The 23,951-nt window shown below is 43.9% G+C and overlaps 1 protein-coding gene across 2 annotated transcripts in view; it reads left to right on the forward strand.

Moving 5' to 3' along the window:
- DPYD (dihydropyrimidine dehydrogenase) overlaps positions 1 to 23,951 on the forward strand; it is a 1,712,944-nt gene that overhangs the window by 1,682,211 nt on the left and 6,782 nt on the right. For both annotated transcript variants that reach the window (XM_075321045.1, XM_075321044.1), the window contains exons 21-22: positions 4,170 to 4,313; positions 15,347 to 15,487. In XM_075321045.1, coding sequence (XP_075177160.1) covers positions 4,170 to 4,313; positions 15,347 to 15,487 — 285 coding nt within the window. The remainder of the gene's footprint in view (positions 1 to 4,169; positions 4,314 to 15,346; positions 15,488 to 23,951) is intronic.

The raw sequence follows: 23,951 nt of genomic DNA on the forward strand, positions 1-23,951 counted from the left end.
TGTTTTGGCATCTGCCTTTTTAGGGGATAAATACACCCCCAAGCCGTGTTTCCCCAAAATAAGCCCTACCTCAAAAATAAGCCCTAGCACATTTTTTGGGGCAAAAAATAATATAAGACAGCGTCTTAGTTTCAGGGAAACATGGTACTAGTTGAGTAGTTTATTATGGATAATATGTACATTTAAAAATTCACAACTTTTTTAAACACTTAAGGCCGCTTTACAAGCAGCGACATGCGATGTCGTTGGTGTCACGGAATTTGTGACGCACATCCGGCCTCGTTAGCGACGTCGTTGCGTGTGAAACGTATGAGCGACCGTTAACGAGCAAAAATACTCACCTTATCGTTAATCGTTGACACAGTGCTCTATTCCTGAATATCATTGCTGTTGCAGGACACAGGTTGTTCGTCGTTCCTGGAGCAGCACACATCGCTATGTGTGACGCTGCAGGAACGAAGAACATCATCATCCCTGCGGCCGCCGGTAATGAGGAAGGAAGAAGGTGGGCGGGGTGTTACGACCACTCATCTCCTCCCCTCCGCTTCTATTGGGCGGCCGCTTAGTGACGCCGAATGAACCACCCCCTTAGAAAAGAGGTGGTTCGCCGGTCATAGCGACGTTGCTAGGCAGGTAAGTAGTGTGATGGGTCCGAGCGATGTTGTGCGCCACGGGGAGCGATTTGCCCGTGACGCACAACCGACGGGGGCGGGTACGCATGCTAGCGATATCGATAGTGATATCACAGCGTGTAAAGCGGCCTTTAGGGTATGTGGCCAAGATTAGGACTCACTGCGTCCTGGACACAGTGGGTCCTGACCTGCGGGTCCGCGAGTCTCCTCTGCAGGAGAATGCAGGAGACTTCGGCTGCTCATGCCCACTATCAGGGTTCAGTGCGCTGCGGTCCATTGCTTGTGTTCTCCCTACACAGGACGCATGCGAATCCGCAACAAACAATTGACATCCTGTGGTCTGGAAACACGCACCACAGGTCATTGTTTGCTGCGAAAAAAACAAGTACAGTGGATACAGGATTTCTGGAAATCCCGTCCACTATGCTTGTACTGTACAATGCAGTGTTTTGGACGCACCTTGTTGGTCACTCAGTAAGGTGAGACTGGCATTTCAAGGTCTGTAATGATAATGAATACTTCAGTCTCTAATTAAATTCTGTGACTTTTAGAGGGTAAACTCCTATTAATAACATTTTCCTTTAGGTAGGTCAGCAATGTGCTATATATTTTCGCCCCAAAACTCCAATAATTCTTTTAATACATCATAAATTTAAACAAGTGAACTAAAATATAAGGTCTGAGGGTTAGAAATGAAAGTAGACTTTACACATCTATTTCTTTTTACTAATACATAAGTTTTATTTTTAGATATGTTGTATTTCTCAGGATCTAGTGGAGTCAAACTGTTGTAAGCAAACATAATTTTTTGAGCATTTTTAAAAAATGTTACAATTTGGTAGAAGATTACAGAAAGGTCTTCATGATTGGAAAGTGTTAGGCTTTATTTTCTAAAAACAAAATGTAGGATAAAGACAACTGAGCTTATACCATGCAGTAAGTATACAAATAGTAATAGTGCAAGTAAATAACATAGGGTGCTATTTGACGCAATTTTTATAAAAGAAAGTGTAAAAGTCATCCCACTACAACAAGGTGTACCTGTTGTATGTAGCATGTCGAAAGATGGTAAATGTGGACGAAGTCAGTGTCTTTTTCTCCAAAACGCTAAATGAAAGAGGGGGTCCTGGCTGTGTGTATGCACCTGTATTAAGGGGGTGATAGGACTATGCAGGCAGCAAGTTGCCTTTGACTTCGGCGAGCCCAAACCAGATGTTAACCAGTTCATTGAGAGAGACCACCAATTCTTTGCTTTACTCAGCAGTAGTTTGGTGACAACAATATACATAAGATACAGGGCACGAGTTTTCTTGAACATTTCATTAACACAGAGCCCCTTTATATACAGTCCTTTTATTTCTTTCATTTCACTTGTTTCATCCTCCACTTGTCTGACTTGTTCCACCACAACCCAGCATAGCACCACACTTCAGTCCATGAAAGTCATGCTTTCCTCCGACGGTTTTGTGTCGACTCCTTCTTAAAGGTATTATTTGTCAATATGTCTTAACCTAGCTTAAAGATGCTAATAACTAGTAAACTCCCTCTCAGGGTGCTTATTTTGTCTCATTCTCTGTTCTGTCCTGGTGCATTACCTTTGAGTTGTAAACTCTGGGGCATACTGTTAGTTATGCTGTCCTAAGTCCCATCTCCACTCTGTCACTCAGTCCGCCTGTCAGTCTTCTGACCTGGCTACAAAAGATCACTCTATAAGTAGGTCATTCTCTCTATCACTTTCTCCTGAGGATTTTGCTATCCTCTGCCTCAGTCTCCTCTCACTTTAGGAACACCCATTTCATGCGGCTCTGCTGAGCACTCAGACCAAAGGTCTGTTCTAGCTGCGCGCTAGGCCCTGTCTGATCTTCCTACTGGAAACCGTCACTGTCCCTGCAATCAAGGCCATCCAACTCTGAGATAGTCCTAAACATTAATTCTGTCAATTCCTTCTCACTACCTGTTGCTGGGCAGAACACATTATCCCCACAGTATACTACAAAACATTACAATTAGTGATGAGCGGACCCGGACTGTAAAAGTACGGATCCGTGCGGTTTCAAACATACCAGTGTGCCGGGCCTAGGCCTGTAATACTCAGGGAATTCCGGATAATGATCCAGATCAGGCACAAGGGAAATAAAAAAAAAATAAAGGAAAAATAAAGAAAATAAGAATGAAGCAAGCGCTCATACTTACTGAGTCTCCAGCATGACTGTGACTGCTTCCAAGTAACTCATTCTTCTTCTGTAGTAGCCTATTATTGCTCATCCATATGTACTGCTTTCTCCATCCACCGGCCTTCCTGGTATCTGTGATTAGTTGCTGTCAGAAGCACCCCCAGCCTGTGTAACAGCATCTGACTGCAATCAATCACAGACTATCGTGGTGTAAAAATAAATAAATATATAAAACAATTGAGGCTCCCCCCATATTATGATACTCAGCATAGATAAAGCATATGGCTACAGGCTGCAGCCCCCAGCAGTGTGCTTATTTTGGCTGTGCATCAAAATAAGAGGAACCACATGCGGCTTTTCTTTTTTTTTTTTTTAATTATTTAAATAAATAAATAATTAATAAAAAAACAGCTTTTGGTCCCCCAATTTTGATACAAGCCATTATAAAGTCGACAGCTGGGAGCTGGTATTCTCAAGCTGGGGAGATCCATGCTTATTGGGCCCCCAGTGTAAAAATAACAGCCTTCAGATGCCTGGAATTACCGCAGCCATTGAATGCAACAATCACACTGCTCTACCTGGCTCCTCCGAATTGCCCTGGTTCAGTGCAATCTGGATAATAAGAAGTTCATGTCAGCCAACAGCTGCCACTAAGCCCTAAATTAATAAAGGGAGGCATCTTTGAGACCCCCCAATTACTAATTTTTAAGAGAAAGTAAATAAACACAAACACCAAAAAAATATTTTATTTGAAATAAAAGCCAAAAACTAACCCCTTTCTACTACTTTACTAACCCCCAAAACACCCCTGCAGGTCCGATGTAATCCTCACAAGGTCCCATGACGATTTCAGCTCTGCTACATCTGAATTCACACCGAGTAGTTATAGAACATGACCGCTCCACTGTGAGCTTCAGGCAGAGAATGAATGAGCCAAGCGATGAGTGGTGACATCACTCAGTTGATTTGCGGTCACAGGTTGAGGAGATCAACCTTACTCCATCATCAGGTTATGACTAAGAGGCATGCAGCCTTGAAACAAATAAACTGGTACTATGGGGGGATTATTCATCCATGTGCTTTCCATTTTTGTAATTTTTTTAAGGATTTAAATAAAAACAGACATTTTAGTGCTGGATCTCCATATGGGCTTTTTTTTTATTATTCCATCATCATGCATTACAGTATGTGTTTTTCCACCCCCATGGCGCATCAAAGCATGCTAGAATTAATCACTTCCAAACAACTGAAAAGCAACAGATTAAGGATTACTGATCAATAAAGATACAGTGACACACTTTATCTAAATCTCTAAGAACGCTATAGAACATATTCAACTTTTTGTTTGTACCTTTCTTTCCAGAAACTGCCAAGTTTTGGACCATTTTTAGAGCAACGAAAGAAGATCATTGCTGAAAACAAGATCAAGTCACTTTCTGAAAATGCAAATGCTTCTATAAATGAAAAGAAACCCTTCCTTCCAAAGAAACCTGTACCAGCAGTAAAGGTAAAAAATAAAAATAGAAGTTAAAAACTGATATGTCGGCACGAATACAGAAATGAATACAGCAAAAAGGAATGAATGGAAGCAGTTCAGTTTCCTTCATAAACATTTCATACACTTTACATTAAAAAAAAAATTGGCTGCTGAAAGGAGGCGTCTGTACTTTCTGATTTTCGGGGCTGGCTAATGCTTTGTATCTAATATATACAGTGCCTAAATCATTAGATAGCTCTGACACATTTTAATTAGAATGGTTTATGTCGGCCCCCCGCTATTCCTTTCTGTCTTAAAATGTACATTGCAAATAAGTGAGTGACTGTAGTCAAAATGCGGAGCTGATTTATAAAGACTCACAGATGTTCTGTTAAGGTATAATTAGTTTTGTAATATTCAAGGATGGCTGCACTCTTTGTTCCTTCCTTTTGATTGTTAAATAACATTGTGTTAGTTATATCTCTCACACGGTGCATATGTGCAATGAATTGAAAACTTCTAAAAGTATTACTTTTGATAAAAAGATTAAAGCTGCAGTATCAGGCACTTGTAATGAACATCTAGTCTGATTTCTCCCTATTGCCGTTAACGCGTACTGATACTTCCTTTTAGAATATCTCAACAACAACGTTGGGTTCTGTTGAATAGCGCCTGGTTTAGCAAACCATTACAAGAGAAACTACGCGTGAGCTTTTATATTCCACCACGTCCTAGGACAGCACGGTGGCTCAGTGATCCTGGGCTCAAATCCCACCAAAGACAACATCTGCAAGGAGTTTGTATGTTCTCCCCGTGTTTGCGTGGGTTTCCTCCAGGTTCTCCAGTTTCCTCCCACACTCCAAAGACATACACATAGGGAATTTTAATTAGAAGCCCAAAATAGGGACAATAATGCTGCTGTCTGTAAAGTGCTGTTGAATATGCTGGGGCTATACAAAGTATTACTGTCAGCAAAGTGGAAAAGAAGCCACCACTCTGTTGACATGACATCAGCAAAAGCTGATAAAACCCCAGCAAAAGCGGTATGTGATCCCTCTGGGCCACCAAGGAACAGCGCCAAGCCCATCAGGGGTTAGCATCTTACCTGCCTGTTAGTGTTTTTCAAACTATAAGACGCACTTTTTTTCCTCCAAATTTGGGAGGAAAGTGTGGGATGCGTCTTATAGCAATAATGTCAAAGCAGGGTGGGGTACCTGCAGGGTAGGGAGCTTTGGGGAGTCAGCGCTATGGAGTAGGATCACAGGAGGCAGGGAGGGTCGCTGCTGCAGGAAGCTGGCGGCTGGAGAAACCACGTGTGCCCGCTGCTTAAAGTAAACGAATATTCATTAGCTGCTCCCCGCCCACCCCTCTCTGCAGTCAGTGACTAGAATCGGGTGTGAGGAGCAGCAAATCAATACCTGTTTACTGTAAACACGTGGGTGCTCCAGCCGCCGGCTTCCTGCACTGTGTGTCCGCTGTTTAGGCAGCAGGAGCAGGGTGCCACTGCAGTCATGTCTGGCCCGGAGGAAGTGCAGATCACTGCAGTGTCCGGGCCAGAGCACGGCATACCTTCACAGCACAGCCCGCAGTCTCTGTGCTGAGTGCTCACATTGCTTTCAGTTTGCTCCTGCCTCTGCACTAGAAACAAAGTCTCCCATAGCAGCAGGACCTGCAGTGATGTAATGAAGAGGGGTGGGCCAGAACAGCACAGTGCCCTGCCTCTTCATTACATCACTGCAGGTCCTCGAGATATGGGAGACTGTTTCTAGTGCCAGGACCAAACTGAAGCATGGTGAGCATCACATCAGTAAAATTAAGGCAATAAATAATATAGTGTATAAAGGCATTACTGTACACCTGGATGGGATTGGATCATATATATTTTTATACATGCACACACAGTATATAGCTCTATACACACACACACACAGACACCAGATTGGAGGATCACACATATAAGGATGGGGAACATACATATTCCACGAGTTGGGCCATATATACCTGGAAGGTACCCAGAATTGGGGATATGAGTACAGAATTTGGGGATATTATTACCTCCATAACACTGTCAGCAATAGACCCTCCCCCCCATAACAGTGTGTCATGACCACATTTTTTTACTTTAATTTTTTTTCTAATTTTTCATCCTCTAAAGCCTGCTTTACACGCTACAAGATATCTTACGATGTATCGGTGGGGTCACGTCGTAAGTGACGCACATCCGGCATCGTAAGGTATGTTGTAGAGTGTGACAGCGACGTGCAATTGTGATTGAGCGAAAAACCGTTCATCGCATGCAAGTCGTTCATTCCTGACGAATTGAATGTCAGATTGTTCATCGTAGCCGGGGTAGCCCACATCGCAGTGTGTGACACCCCGGGAACGATGAACAGATCTTACCTGCCTCCTGCGGCTCCCGGCCCACAATGCGGAAGGAAGGAGGTGGGCGGGATGTTTACGTCCTACTCAGCTCCGCCCCTCCGCTTCTATTGGCCAGCTGCCGCGTGACGTCGATGTGACGCCAAACGGCCCTCCCACTCCAGGAAGTGGACGTTCGCCGCCCACATCGAGGTCATATGGAAGGTAAGTACTTGTGATGGGGGTTAATCGTTTGTGTGGCACGTTCAACAAATTGAACGTGCTGCACATACGATGGGGGCGTTGCAAATCGCATACGATATCGTATGCGAAATTGCAACGTGTAAAGCAGGCTTAAAACAAGGGTGCGTCTTATAGTCCAGTGCGTCTTATAGTCCAAAAAATACGGTAAATAAAAGCTTAGAACCTGACTTTAAATTCATCCATTGGTTTTTAAATTACTCTTTTGAAAGCTGAAACCCTCCCAAATTTGGTTTAGATTATGAAAATAAAGTTGCTGCAAAGCATTAAATGAACACAGAAATGTCAGACTTTAGCAAGACAACAGTTTTGCTGCCTTGTCATATAATGCACCCAATCCTAGTTTACATCCTCACCTGTGCTCACTAAATGATCAGTTAATTAGTGGGTGTGTATAAAAAGAAACCCAGCAATGCAAGACAATCACTTGAACTGAAACGTGAGCCCTGACAACATGCCAAAAATCCACCCTGCGAGTAAAGCCTTGATTATCAAGATACTGAAGACCAGATCCACTGCAGAGGTGGCTGGTATCTTTAATATGTCTTAGCATCAAGTACAAAGAATTAAAAAAAGATTTGAAGAGACTGGAGATGTTTTTGACAAGCCCAGGTCTGGCAGACCCCACAAAACAACTGCTCAGGAGGAACGTTTGTTGGTTAAAAAATCCAAAGTCAGCCCCTCTTCCACTGCAGCAGAGCTCCAACTGGCCTGATCACCTCAAGTCCCTGTGTCAACTAGAACAGTTTGTAGGATTCTAGCTCGAAATGGCCTCCATGGTCGAATCAGTCCCCAGAAGCCAGCACTAAACAAAAGGCATTTAAAAAAACGTTTAGCATTTGCCAAGCCCCACAGCCTGCTAAACAGATGGATGCTGGATAAGTGGCAGAAGGTGGATTTCTCTGATGAATCTTCAGTTGAATTACACCACAGTCGCCGCAAATACTGCAGGAGACCTACTGGAGCCCATATGGATCCAAAATACACCCAGAAAACAGTTAAGTTTGGTGGTGGAAAGATCATGATCTGGGGTTACATTCAGTATGGGAGTGTGCGAAACATTTGTAAGGTGCAAGGCAATATCAATGGCCTAAAATATCAAGAAGTATAAGCAACCTCTTACATTCCCAATTATAAAAGGGGTCAAATTCTGCAGCAGGATGGTGCTCCATCTCATACATCCATCTCTACAACAAAGTTCCTCCTAGCAAAGAAGATCAAGGTGCTCAAGGACTGGCCAGCCCAGTCACCAGACATGAACATCATTGAGCATGTTTGGGGTAGGATGAAAGAGTAAGCTTGGAAGACAAAATCAAAGAATCTAGATGAACTCTGGGAGGCATGTAAGACTGCATTCTTTGCTATTCCTGATAGCTTCATCAATAAATTGTATGAATCATTGTTGAACTGCATGGATGTAGTCCTTCAAGCTCATGGAAGTCACACAAAATATTAAATATGGCTCTAATAGCACCACAACTTCATTCACCAATGTTATGCAACATATCTTTGTATTAGAAGTTAATTGTTTGATTTTCACATTACTTTCTGTGGGCGACAAACCTTTTGCCTTGCCAAAATCTGACCTTTCTGTGTTCATTAAATTATCAATATCTCAGCTTTGCAGCAACTTTATGTTCATAACCTAAACCAAATTTGGGAGGGTTTTAGCTTTCAAAAGAGTAATTTATAAAACCAGTGGATGAATTTAAAGTCAGTTTATAAGCTTTTATTTACATAATATGGATAAGCGACAGAACTTCTGTCAGGGAGTGTAATATCACGTGAGCCCTTAACCATGGTTGACGTTGGCGCTGGAATGCCACCAGATCGGAAGGTGTGTACAGGGTCTTTTATTTTAACTGGGGGAAACAAGTAGAATCAGAAGGGCTTGTCTTAGTAGTGGACAACCTTTTTAAATCTTTTTATTAATGGCAGATACAACATACCATTACAAACTAAGGGTGATGAATCTATTTTACATATCCTTACTTTAAAGGGAACCTGTCACCAGTTTTTTGAGTTATATAAAATAAACCTAGCACCTTAAGCAGCGTCTTTGCTGCTTCCTATAAAGGTGCATGTTCCCCTGACTTCCCCCATACACCCCATAAATACCTTTTGAAAATCTCCTGTGTTGTATGGTAATCCTTGGGTTCAGTCCAATTGGCGTCCTTGGTTGCTGCTTCTGTGCCTACTCTTCACATTGATTGCTGTCCTCTGCTGACGATTGATGTGGATGACGCCTCCTGCATTATCCACATATCCAGGCTAAATCTTGCGCTTGCACAGAGACATTGCCGGCTTGCGCAGGTCCACTTCATTCTGTCGTACTGCGGGCAGAGCCGAATACATAGGTGTGAAAGCGCACACCGGCAAAGTCTCTGTGCAAGTGTGAGATTTTTCCCAGTGGGGTGGATGACGTCTCCTGTGTCATCCACATACCTAGGCTAAATCTTGCATCTGAGACTTCGTCGTTTTGCACAAACGCACCTATATATTTGCCACTGCCTGCTGTAGGGCAGGGATAAGTGTGCCTGCGCTGAGGTGTCATCCACATCAATCAACAGCAGAGAACAGCAGGGAGAGTAGGGATAGGAGCCGCAACCAAAGATGCCCATCGGACCAGACTAAAGGATTACCATACAGCGAGTGAGATTTTCAAAAGGTATTTGTGGGCTGTACAGGGCGAGTCAGGGGATAACATGCACCTTTTATAGAATGCAGCACAGGCACCGCTTAAGGTACTACTTATGGTTAATTAAAAAAAAAACTGATGACAGGTTCCCTTTAACAGTTAAATCTATTACGCATTAACAATGACATCCATCAACCATAGGCTATAATGGCATCCATTAAACAGGTTCTGCCCTTATAGGCTATAATGGCATCAGTTTAACAGTATCTGTGAAATGCATGATGGGTGCTACTGTGGGGCATCCATACCAGCCTCTGTTTAATATGTAATGGGAACTTTTTTTAGCATCTACGCTAAACAGAGGCTTTAAAATGTGGAGTGGCAACGTCCTAAGACACAAGCTTAGCCAAATCTCCAGTAATTAAATTCCTATCAGGACCTGACACAATTAAAGAGGTTGTCCCCATCACGTGACCCAGGCTGCAGTGGTCTCTGATGTTCGGTGATGTCACGTCAACTTCCAAAATTGGAAGTTGACTGAGCATCACTGTGGCGGGGCCCAGTCACCATGAGTGACTGGGCTATAGGCAGAGTTTCACTGTACATCACAGCCCAGCATTGCTCTTGTTTGTGGTGCTCTGCAGTGAAGGAGAGAACGCGAGAGATGATGGGCTGTGATGTGCGATGTAACTCCGCCCACAGCCCAGTCACTCACAGAGATTGAGTCCCACCCCGGTGATGTCGGGTCAACTTCAAATTCCGTAAGTTGACGTGACATCACAGGACATCAGAGATCACTGCTGCCGGGGGTCACGTGATGGGGAACTGAGCAGACAGCGATAGTGCCACTCACAGGCAGAATTGACAACAGAAGGTATTTAGAAAAAGCCTTCTGTTTCAGCTTTACATCGATGGGGCCACTATGTTTTGTCGTGAACAACCTCTTTAATTTCTAGTTTTTAGCCTATGTTTATACCTTTCATGGAAAGCTTTAACACATGTCACTATATGTGTACAACGGGATGCTTTGACAATTGACTACCATTGTTCAAAAAGGTATATCTAACAGTATACTTTTGTTACTATATCCTTTTGTATAGAAAATCACTGCAAATTACACTTTTCTAAATAGTATAAAAAAAAGTTATGTTGACGTATAACCAGTAACGTACATCAAGTGCATGGTGGTCTATGTAAAGCTTTAGTATATTATTATTATTAGTATTTATTATTATAGCACCATTAATTCCATGGCTCTTTACATGTGAAAGGGGTATACATAGTAGGGACAAGTACAATAATCATAAACAATACAAGACACAGACTGGTACAGGAGGAGAGAGGACCCTGCCCGCGAGGGCTCACAGTCTACAAGGGATAGGTGAAGAAACAGTAGGTGAGGGTAGAACTTTTTGAGCAGCTCTATATCAGACTGAGGGTTACGGCAGGTTGTAGGGTTGTCGGAAGAGGTGGGTCTTCAGGTATCTTTTGAAGCTTGTCAAGGTAGGTGAGAGTCTGATATGTTGTGGCAGAGCATTCCAGAGTATGGGGGAGGCACGGGAGAGTATACGTACCCAGGACTCCATTTTCCAAGTGTATTCAAATATTAAGATGTAAATAGATCCGACAAGATTAGTATCTCTGAAGACTGAATAAATTAAACATAAAAGCCAGTTTATCAAATAAAAGGGTTATCGGCTCAGCTTCTGTGTCAGGCAAAACAAGTCATTGAAGTCCACCTCTCAATATAATTCATTTATTCTGGTACTTGCTTCTCGTGTGGACCATTTGAGCCAGGAGCCATTTAGACTTTGTGGAATATAAACTTTAAAGTGGTCTTGGCAGTTGAAATGACAGAGGCCAACAAGCCAATGCGGGTCGAAGTGTTTTGTTTGTTAAAGGTGCAATTAAATTGACAAACAATTAGTCTGGTACTTTGGAATAAAGGAGCTCTGTTTCTGTAAAGCCTTTTAGTTGTGAGGCTGTTCTGTAAGATGATCAAAACTTACAACTAAACCTTTCATCTCCATCTAAAAATAAAGAAGTAAACAAACATCTCCTGATTTCTATAGCCGAGGTACATTATTTATTGGATCATTAGTTAGTAAGCTACCACTTGCATTAGATGCTGACTCTTTCATGGGTGAGCAGTTCTCGGCATTCAGCAGCTGCAAGCTTGATCTCAACACAAGTGATGGGAGCAGGAAAGCCATAACTGCTATACTCCTAATGATAGAGGCTGATAAACATGACATCGAGAATAACTAATAGCAGAAACTCTTATTATACTACAGAACCGCATTGAATGATGTCGTTTCAGGACTTAGGTCTATTTTTTTTTGCATTCTTTACTCATAGTGCTTGTTAAATATATTTTAGGATACCAGGTTTATACAAAAGGTTACTAAACTACCACCAACATACAGTAACAGATACATTAACAAGATATAAATAGGATAATTTATTCTGCTACGATTGATCTTCTGAGTCCTTAGTCTAGATGAGCAGTTTAATGCGGCACGGACAAGTGGTGCTGGTGCTGCAAGGTAATCTAGTTGGGGCTACAGTCGTAGATGTGACACAGAATAATGACAACTTGAGAAGCTGAACTGGAAAACAGAAACCGAGCTGGAAAAGTTAAAGGGAATCTGTCACCAAGTTTTTGCTATCTTATCTGCCTGCAACATAATGTAGGCAAGGAGATTCTGAATCCAACGGTGTATCACATAGATTACTGGGTGCAGCTGTTCAGAATCAAAGAACTGAGTTTTGAGCTAGAAAATTAAAGGGAATCTGTCAACAGGTTTTTGTTATCTCATCTGACTGCAACATAATGTAGGCAAGAAGATTCTGAATCCAACGATGTATCACATAGATTACTGGGTGCAACTGTTCAGAATCAAAGAACTGAGTTTTGAGCTAGAAAAGTTAAAGGGAATCTGTCAACAGCTTTTTAGCTATCTCATCTGACTGCAACATAATGTAGGCAAGGAGATTCTGAATCCAACGATGTATCACATAGATTAGTGGGTGCAGCTGTTCAGAATCAAAGAACTGAGTTTTGAGCTAGAAAATTAAAGGGAATCTGTCAACAGGTTTTTGTTATCTCATCTGACTGCAATATAATGTAGGCAAGGAGATTCTGAATCCAACGATGTATCACATAGATTACTGGGTGCAGCTGTTCAGAATCAAAGAACTGAGTTTTGAGCTAGAAAATTAAAGGGAATCTGTCAACAGGTTTTTGTTATCTCATCTGACTGCAATATAATGTAGGCAAGGAGATTCTGAATCCAACGGTGTATCACATAGATTACTGGGTGCAGCTGTTCAGAATCAAAGAACTGAGTTTTGAGCTAGAAATGTTAAAGGGAATCTGTCAACAGCTTTTTAGCTATCTCATCTGACTGCAACATAATGTAGGCAAGGAGATTCTGAATCCAACGGTGTATCACATAGATTACTGGGTGCAGCTGTTCAGAATCAAAGAACTCAGTTTTGAGCTAGAAAAGTTAAACGGAATCTGTCAGTAGGTTTTTGCTGTCTCATCTGACTGCAACATAATGTAGGCAAGGAGATTCTGAATCCAAAGGTGTATCACATCAAATCAAAGAATTGAGTTTTAAACAAGTAGCTGTGCTCAAAGAGCTGTTCCACCCCCAACAGGCTCTCAATAGAGATTGTGCATTGATTGTGATGTGTGAATCACAGAGGGGTGTCAAACTGTCCTGCACTTAGTGAATGTCACAAATGCCACTTACAGTACATAGGTAATAAAACTTTTCAATATCTGTAGGGTCAGCCTGAAGGTTCCAAACCGGTCATCTTGGACTTAGGCACCATGCAATGATATCCAACTAAACAGAAATGAAGGATGAGTTTCAATCAATACCATCATAAATACTATTGCCCAAAGTTAAAAGGAACTTGTCAGGTCCAATATGCACCCAGAACCACGAGCAGTTCTGGGTGCATATTGCTAATCCCTGCCTAACTGTCTAACAGTCTGTATCTAGTAGCATAAATAAAGAGATGTTTAAAAAAGTATTTCTAAAGATCCTTCATAATATGCTAATGAGGCCAGGGACTAGTCGCAATGGCGTTACCTCCCCCAACTAGTCTGCCCTCTTAGCATGGTAGTACACCCACAGGGGCATTCTAACATGCTATTCAATGCAGCATCACCAGTGGTGACGTGTGTACCTGTGTTCGCTGTCTCCACTATTCAGAAGTCCCTTGCAATTTTGTCATGCGCACTAGACCTCGCTGAAGGTGGGACACGTACACCCGGTTTCATACTGCGCACGCCCAATGCCGGGGACTTCTGAACAGTGGAGACAGCGGACACAGGTACACATGTCACCGCTGGTGATGCTGCATGCTAAGAGGGTAGATTAGTCGGGGGAGGTAACGCCCTTGCGACTAGTTGTTGGCCTCATTAGCATATTGTAAAGAATCTTTAGAAATGTTTTTTATAAAAATCTCTTTATCTATGCTAGTGTATACAGGGATGGATAGGCAAGGATTATAAATATGCACCCAGAACTGCTCGTGGTTCTGGAGCATATTGCACCTGACAGGTTCCCTTTAAGTTAGTATTATATGGCAAACGTACTCCATAAGGGTAAATCTTTCCTCCACGTCCTTTATGATATCTCTAATTATTGTGGAAGAAGAAAGGTCATATTGGACGTGGAGGAAAGATTCTACTGATGGAGGAGGAGGGAAATAAAGGCTAATCATTTCCCCTATGGAGTAAGTTTGCCATGTATTACTAACTAAACTGTAATCGGTTTAGTAAATAGAGCTCATCCATATTGAAGCTCAATAGTTTGTAGTTATATCAGTGTAATCCTTGTCTAAGGCCTCCTTCACACATCAGTGATTCAAGTACGTATGTTGCTGTTTTTACACGTACCGGAAACATGGACTTATTTAAAATCAATGGGTCTGTGCACACATCAGTGATTTATCACTGACTGTGTCTCCGTACAGCGTACACGCGTGTCTATGTGTTCTGCACAGAGACAAGTCCGTTTTTCTCTGGCAGCACTGTATCACACGGACTACACAGTGTTGTGATCTGTGTGACACGTACCAAAAAAAACACGTATCTTTAAAATAAAATTATTTTTATACTCACCTGTCTCCAATGATGCTGTCCCCTGCCACTGCTGTCTCCTGCTTCCAGGCCAGCTAATTATGCTCATGAATATTCACTGCACCGTGACCCAGAAGTAGCAGCAGTGGGGAGACAGCAGCAGCCGGAGACAGGAGAGCCAAAGGCATCAGCACCATGGAGAGCAGAGCCAGGGACAGGTGAGTATAGGAGTGCCTGATCTCCGTGTGCTATCACGGATAGCACACAGAGAATACACGTGTGCCAAAATCACGCCACACGGAGGTCCATATGCATCTTTAACATGTCAGTGAAAAACGTGTGTGTTTTTGATTGACGTGTGAAACAGGCCTGAGAGGAACATATATGCTATTTATTAAGACTATAGCATTTCAATCTTCGTAGAGCTAGAATGTCTAAGGATAATAGTATTAGACTTCAAGACCCAGGACAGAGCTCTAATATGTACGCTATAGGCTCAGTGTAGGAGGCTGGGAAAAACTGACGCTTGTGGTTTCTTCTTCTTTGTTTGCAGCGATGGCATTTAAACAGTTAAATTTAAGTCAATTTCCTTAAAATAAGCCAAAAGTGAACATGTTTCCATTTAATATGATTTTGTGTGTAGTTTAATTACCCTACAGAAGAAAAAGTAAATCAGTTTAATATGTACTCTGTCTTCTTCTCCAGGATGTAATTGGCAGAGCATTGCAGTATATTGGATCATATGGTGAATTAAACATAAGAGAACAAGTTGTGGCTCTGATTGATGAAGAGATGTGTATTAACTGTGGCAAGTGCTACATGACCTGCAATGACTCTGGCTATCAGGTGATGCTAGTTTTCTTCTTTATAGAATTGTTAACGTGATATTTCAGAATAGATTTGGAATTTCTAACTCAATTTAGTAGCCATGGAGCAAACTACTGGTTAAAACTGGAAATAGAAGTCATTTTAACCTTTATATTCTAATCCAAAGACCATTTCTGTTGAATCAAATTAAGACCTTTTTATAATCTAGGACCCTAAAAAGTGACTGCTTCTAGTTACATCAAAATACTCATGTCTGTATTCTTCTAACTTTTTCCAAATTGATAAATATTAAAAGAAATAAATGTTAAAATAGTACTTTTTTATATAATCATGTACTTTTAAAACTAATCAAAAATTACGCATAATTTATAATAAAAAAAAAAATGACATATTCCTTTTATGGAAATGTAGTCTAATATTTATAATATTATAATTTCCTAAATTAGTTGTCGTTCCAATTTATGAATTAAGGAATAATTTCCATCTCTATTGCCAGAGTGGGAACTTCTAGAAAATAGTTTAGGAAATGAAAGGGTTAAAAAAAAAATCCACTCTGCCATGAAGGAATAGATTGGAGAAAAAAAGCTGTGGAAAATAAAGCGCAATAGGGTCTTACCCTTATAGGTACAGGGCAGGGGAGGGGGGAGCAATATTACTCACCAACTGTAGTTGTGACAGTCACAACTGCTATAATCGCATGTAGAATTGGACCACGGCAGCGGCAACCAAGTGGCAGATAACAGAGAGAGGTAGAAGATGGGTTTCTGTAAGCCGCGCCAATTATCACAAGTCTGAGGATCAGATTAATGTAGCTTTATTGTTGCATAGGTCTACGCGTTTCAGGAGCTCTGCTCCCTTCCTCAGGACCAAAACAAAGATTGAGATTGAGATTTGATGTTGTCTTTTTTATGGTCCTGAGGAAGGGGGCAGAGCTCCTGAAACGCGTAGACCTATGCAACAATAAAGCTACATTAATCTGATCCTCAGACTTGTGATCATTGGCGCGGCTTACAGAAACCCGTCTTCTACCTCTCTGTTATATGAAGGAATAGATTAGTCGAGGATGCCTGGACAGTGATTTTATTTTTCTACTCATTTCGGAGAGAAATTTTCCTTTTTCAGGATCACAGATGTACAAAATAGTGTTCATGAAAATCTTTATATTCAGCGTCTTGAAAAAGTATTCATACCCCGTGAACTTGGGATTTTATGTGACATACGAACACTAACTAGCAAGCGTTTGTGAAGTATAATGGAAATGATACATGTTTTTTTTAAATATTTGAAAAATATAAATCTAGAAATTGTGACATGCTTTTTAATTCAGCCAACTGTAGTTTGAGACCCCTAAACAAACCCTGAGTGACCAATTGTCTTCAGAAGTCAGGTAAATAGTAAATTGCATCCACTTGTATGTAATTTATACTCAGTATAACTTAATTTGTTCTATGAAGGTCTCAGAGGATTGTTCAAAAACATTATGGATCAACAGCATCAAAACAACCAATGAACACATCAGACAGGTTAGGGATAAAGTTGTGAAAAAGAGTAAAGTAGGGTTAGGTTATAAAAATACACCAAGCTATGACCATCTCAAGTGCACTATTCAATTAATCATCCTAAAATGGAAGGAGTGTGGCACAACTACAAAGCTAACAAAACATAGTCGTCCACCTACACGGATATCCTAAGAAAGGAGTGTACTAATTACAGAAGCACTTAAGAAGCCCATGGTTGTTCTACAGGAGCTGCAGAGATCCACAGCTCAGGTGGGAGAATGTATCCACTTGACAAATATTAGCTTTATGCTCTACAAATCTGGCTTTTTTGGAAGAGTTTGTAAAGTTCAGCTCATCATAATGCCCGTCCTTCCTCGTTATGGAGCTCAGAATTCAGCTTCACCATAGCCAAAACAATCCAAAGAAATAAAGAATGGAAATGTGGTAGTGTTGAGCAAGTAGTTGACTATTTGTACTCGCTATGCTGTTAGTGAGTACTGTTCGCTACTCGCATATTCGTTCCGAGTATCGGGCACAATGTAAGTCAATGGGAAAGTCTTCGCTAAGTAGCGAGTAACCCAAAAGCCGTACTATTCGCACGAGTAGGGAATAGTACGGCTTTCGGGTTACTCGCTACTTAGTGAGTATTTCCCATTGACTTACATTGCGCCCGATACTCGTTACGAATGTGCGAGTAGTGGACAGTACTCACTAACAGCATAGCGAGTACGAATAGTCAACTATTCACTCAACACTAAAATCCAGCTCTAGACATACGAGTTCTCTTTATTTAGTTCAGAAATAGTGCATCACACAGCAAACAGTGAGTGCACGAGTAGCACAATCAACGTGTTTCAAGTGCATATAGCACTCTTGGTTATGATATGCTGGTATTTCTAGAGCTAGATTTCCATTCTATATTTCTTTGGTTTATGGAATAGTGGAAAAAAGAAAGCCATTTTTGAAAGCAAACTATAAGAAGTCCCATTTGGTCCCATTTGCTGTTTTCAAAGTGCCATCTAGAGATTACAACTAGCATGTGGAAGAAGGTGCTCTGAAACCAAAGTAGAATTTTGGTCTAAATGCAAAATTTATGTGTGGTGGAAAACTAACACTGCACATCACCCTGAAAACATCATCCCCACAGTCAAGCATGGTGGTTGCAGCATCCCTGCTGGGGGATTATACATTTGCAAGCAGAACCCTCACTCCTCCAGTAACTGTTGAACTGTGCCACTTTATATTGTCTTTATTGTCTGTACATGTCCCCACTTAAGTGTAAAGTGCAGCGGAATATATTGTCACTATATAAATATAATTATTATTATAAAATTGCTGTTCACAGACATCTCCATCTAATCTCACTGAGCTAGAACTATTGTGCAGAGATAAAGGGGCAAAAATGTCAGCTTCTAGATGTGCAAAACTAGTAGAGACAAACTACAAAAGACTTGCAGCAGTAATTGCAGCAAGAGTTGGTCCTACAACAAATCGACTCAGGGGGGCTGAATACAAATACACTTCACAATTTTTAGATTTATATTTGCAAAATATTTTAAAAACTGTATCACTTCCTTTATACTTCACAAATACTACAAAAAATATGCACAGCAGCACTATGAAAAGCTAAAATATGTGAACATTGAATATAGGAATTTTGGCACTGCATTACTACTATTGGAAAAACTGAGATAGTGTACAAATTGGCCAATTCGTGTAAGCCCGACAGCCAACGACAAGGCGTTCATCTCTTTGCTGGGACCCTATCCTAATATGCCTCTATCTAGTTTGAAAAACTACAAGCAAAGGGCAAGTAGGATCCAGCTAAATGAACACGCTCTGGCTGAGGGTGGAGTGCTTAAGTCAGAAAGGAATGGAATACTAATATAAAAAGAATAACCAGCACATCCACTAGGTGTGAACAGATGCATACTGAAAATTCAGCAAAGTTACAAAAAATATAACGTATTTTCGGACTATAAGACATTTTTTTTCCCCCCAAATGTTGGGGGAAAGTGGGGGATGCGTCTTATAGTCTGAATGTAGGCTGCAGGGAATGCGGGTGCTGCGGTGGAGTGGGTCATCGGGGGCATGAGCAGGCTGTAGCAGCCTGCCGTGACCACGTGGACATGCTAATTTAATATGCACACCCATCATCCTGCCCATCATCTTTCAGCGCTGAAGCCGGCGCTGACAGGTGGGCGGGGTGATGGGCGGAGGATGCGCGGATAGTAAACAGCCTGTCCACATGATCACCCCTGGCAACTACAGCCTGGAGTGATCATGTGCGGCTGTATTCACTGCCCCCCACGCATGATCATCAGCACGGGGTGCAGTGAATCAGTATAAATCACCGGCCACGATCCCTGCAGCACCGCGATGTCCTCCTGTCTGTGCTGGCGGCGGCTGTGGGTGGAGACTAGTGGTGTGCACAGTGATGACGTCATCGCTGTGCGCATGTGTCCACACGCAGCCGCCACCGGCACAGACAGGAGGACATCGCAATGCTGCAGGGATCGTGGCCAGCTCCACTCTGCGGCACTGCTGCTGACGCAGACAGAGGAGGAGCGATGCTGCAGGGAGTAAGGTAAGGTGAGTATGAACGTTTATTTTTTTTATGTGCCACAGGATACGGGCCATATACCAGGATGGGGGTATATACCAGGATAGGGGTATATAGCAGGATGAGGGCATATAGCAGAATGGGGGTATATTACAGTCATATGAAAAAGTTTGGGCACCCCTATTAATGTTAACCTTTTTTCTTTATAACAATTTGGATTTGGGCAACAGCTATTTCAGTTTCATATATCTAATAACTGATGGACTGAGTAATATTTCTGGATTGAAATGAGGTTTATTATACTAACAGAAAATGTGCAATCCGCATTTAAACAAAATTTGACCGGTGCAAAAGTATGGGCACTGTTACGCTCACCGAGGAGCGGCGAGCGTCCGGAGGTGGACCCACTGGACCGTGCACCGGACTCCCCTGAGAAGGCGACCAGCAGCGAACCCCTATACAGGGACTGTGCGGCGCCTCCCCAGAAGGCCTAAATGCACGGCAGCCAGGAACCGGTAGTAGGAGTCTCTGTAGGGCCAGGTGTAGCAAGGTTGTGACGTCCACAGCCGGCAGGACACGGAAACTGCACCGGAGATGTTCACAGCAGGTGACGTCCGCAGCAGGTACGGCACGGATAATGTCCACGGCAGGTAGGGCACGGTGACGTCCACTGTCGGTATGAGCGGTGACGTCCACAGCAGGTACGGCACAGATAATGTCCACGGTAGGTAGGGCACGGTGACGTCCACTGTCGGTATGAGCGGTGACGTCCACAGCCGGAATGGTATGGATGGCACTACGGTGAAACAAGGGATTAGAACCAGGTATCAATGCACAGAAAACAGCACAAGGGGTCTGGACACTGGCAAGGCTCTAATGGAAGCATTGCTCGGGCGCCTGCTGCTGGGGGAGGTGAACCTAAATACCCATTAGGTAACTGGTGACCTCTGAGGTCACTTCCAGAAAACGGGGCATACCGCTTTAAGAAAGGGGGCGTGGCCTCGCACGCAGCCTAGAGTCACTTACTGCAGCTCTGTGTAAGGAAGGGAGACAGGAAGAGGCTGCAGCATGCCTGGGAGCAGGACGTACATCAGGACCTGGAGCAGGAGCAGCGCCTGCAGAGCCATGGGACCGGTAAGAGGAAGGCCGTCGCTGCCTGGAGCTATGACTGGGAGTGCTAGGGGGAACCATGCTGGGACTGGGCACATGTGAGGGAGCGTGCCCCCCACGGGGTCAGGTGGGACCAGGCGCTACAGTACCCCCCTGAAAACACCCCCTCCTCAGGAAGCTCCGGAGGAGACGAGGAGCATCCATGTCTTCCGCAGGTACCCACGTCCTCTCCTCAGGACCGAACCCCTTCCAGTCAACCAGATAGTAGGTTCTACCTCAGACCTCCTTAGCCGCTTTTACCTCATAGACGTCGTCATCACCAACAGGAGGAGGCGTATTACCAGGATTACTGTGGAAATGGCTCAGGACCACCGGCTTCAGGAGGGACACATGGAAGGAGTTCGGGATGCAAAGTGTAGATGGCAGCTTCAACTTGTAGGACACCTCATTGATCCGTCGGAGCACTTCAAAGGGACCAATAAAGCGGGGACCCAGTTTGTAGGACGGCATCTTCAGGCGGACATACTTGGATGAGAGCCAGACTTTATCTCCGGGTTGAAAGAAAGGAACATCCAGACGTTTCTTGTCAGCGTGTTTCTTCATGCGGACAGAGGAATGTTCCAGAGCCGACTTGGTCTCAGCCCAGACGGCGGAGAAGGACCTCACAAGGTCATCAGCTGCAGGGTTGCCTGAAGAACATGTCACAGGGCACGGCACTTTGGGTCGCTGTCCATACACCACCTGGAACGGGGATTTAGCAGAGGACTCGCTGTCATGATTGTTGTAGGAGAACTCGGCCCATGGAAGCAGGTTGACCCAGTTGCTATGGTGTTCGTCCACGAAGTGGCGGAGATAGTTAGTCAAGACTTGGTTAATGCGCTCCACTTGCCCATTGGACTGAGGGTGGTAGGCAGAAGAAAAGTCCAATTGAACATCCATCATTTTGCAGACTGCTCTCCAAAACCAAGCGGTAAACTGGACCCCTCTGTTGGACACGATATGGAGAGGCAATCCGTGAAGCCGGAAGATATGTTGAATGAATAATTCAGCAAGAACCGGAGCGGACGGTAGCCCGGAGAGTGGTGTAAAGTGGGCCATCTTGGAGAACCGGTCCACCACCACCCAGATGACTGTGCAGCCAGACGATTTTGGCAGGTCCGTGATGAAATCCACGCCGATATGTTGCCATGGAGCGGATGGTACAGGTAAAGGAAGCAAAGGGCCCACCGGAAGAGTCTTCGGGACCTTGTTCCGGGCACAGGAGGAACAGGATGAAACAAAGTCCTGGTCGTCTTGATGTAGCCCTGGCCACCAATAATATCGGGATATCAATTGCAGAGATTTCTTTTGACCCACATGACCTGCTATTCGGGAAAAGTGTCACCACCGGAGTACACGTTCCCTATCGACCTCAGCAACAAACGTCTTACCGGGAGGAAGGTGGTGCATGTCAACTGGTGCCGCCATTAGCTTGGAAGGTTCAATGATGTGCCGAGATTCATCTTCCTGATCCTCTAACAGGAATGATCGAGACAGCGCATCGGCCTTCAGGTTCTTCTCGGCTGGACGGAAATGCAGAACAAAATCAAAGCGGGCGAAGAATAATGACTATCGGGTCTGTCGGGGGTTTAGCCTGTGGGCTGTCTGGAGATATGCCAGATTCTTGTGGTCAGTAAAGATGGTAACTGGATGTAATGACCCTTCCAGCAGGTATCGCCACTCTTCCAGGGCCAGCTTTATTCCCAGCAACTCACGGTCTCCGATTGAGTAGTTTCGTTCTGCTGGGGAGAAAGCCTTAGAAAAGAAGCCACAGGTTACTGTCTTACCCTCTGACGTTTTCTGTGTAAGAACCGCACCGGCTCCGGATGAGGAGGCATCTACCTCAAGGATAAACGGCTTGTTAGTGTCGGGTCTGTGTAAGGCTGGAGCAAAAGCGAAGGCTCGTTTAAGGGACATGAATGATTCTTCAGCTTCCAGGGTCCATTTCTTAGGGTTCTCCCCTTTGCGAGTGAGAGAGGATATGGGACGCACCAGAGACGAGAAGTGTGGAATGAATTGCCGGTAATAGTTGGCGAATCCCAGGAATCGCTGGATAGCCTTCAACCCTTCCAGACGGGACCAATTCAGTACGGCTGATACCTTATCGGGGTCCATCTTCAGGCCAGTATCAGAGACTATGTGGCCAAGGAAGGGTAGCGAGGTCTGCTCAAACAGGCATTTCTCGAGTTTGGCGTAAAGGCGATTCTCTCTCAATCTCCGCAGGACAAGACGGACATGTCTTCGGTGGGTATGCAAGTCCGGAGAGAAGATAAGGATGTCGTCTAAATACACAACCACACAGGTGTATAGAAAGTCACGGAAGACATCGTTCACGAACTCCTGGAAGACCGCTGGAGCGTTACTGAGCCCGAAGGGCATCACTCGATATTCATAGTGCCCATCCCGAGTGTTGAACGCAGTCTTCCATTCGTCTCCCAACCGAATGCGGACCAGATTGTACGCACCCCGGAGATATAATTTGGAGAAGATCTTGGCACCTTGAAAGCGGTCAAACAGTTCCGGTATCAGGGGTAGCGGGTATCTGTTCTTCACCGTGATCTTATTCAATCCGCGGTAGTCAATGCAAGGCCGTAGACCCCCGTTCTTTTTCCCCACAAAGAAGAAGCCCGCTCCGGCAGGAGAGGAGGATTTTTGGATGAAGCCTCGTGCTAGATTTTCCTTTATGTAATCAGACATGGCTTGGGTCTCTTCTCGGGACAGAGGGTAGATGCGCCCACGCGGAGGGGTTGCCCCGGGGAGCAGGTCGATGGGACAATCGTAGGGTCTGTGTGGCGGCAACGTCTCAGCCTCCTTCTTGTCAAAGACATCGGCATAGGCCCAATAGGCAGGGGGTAACCCGGGAAGGGTGACCAGTTCAACGGGTCGGTGCGGAGGATGCACTGGTTTCAGGCAGTTGCTGTGGCAAGACGCACCCCATTGCAGGATGTCTCCAGAATCCCATTCCAGTACTGGCTTGTGTGACCGAAGCCAGGGTATTCCCAGTAGTAGGGCATGCGTCATGCCAGGGAGTATGTGGAAGGCGATGGTCTCAGAGTGTAGCAACCCCACTTGCATAGTACAGTTCTCCGTGATGTACCGGATGGGTTCGGATAGCGGTTTTCCATCCACGGAAGAAAGACTGATGGGGGTAGCAAGACATCGGACGGGAATCTGGTGTGTGTCCACCACGGATTGTTGGATAAAGTTCCCGGCAGAGCCTGAATCCAGGAACGCATGCTCTGACAACCGGATGGAACCACAGGACAGGGAT

The sequence above is a fragment of the Anomaloglossus baeobatrachus genome, chromosome 8 (genome assembly GCF_048569485.1).
Source record: "Anomaloglossus baeobatrachus isolate aAnoBae1 chromosome 8, aAnoBae1.hap1, whole genome shotgun sequence".
NCBI lineage: Eukaryota > Metazoa > Chordata > Amphibia > Anura > Aromobatidae > Anomaloglossus > Anomaloglossus baeobatrachus.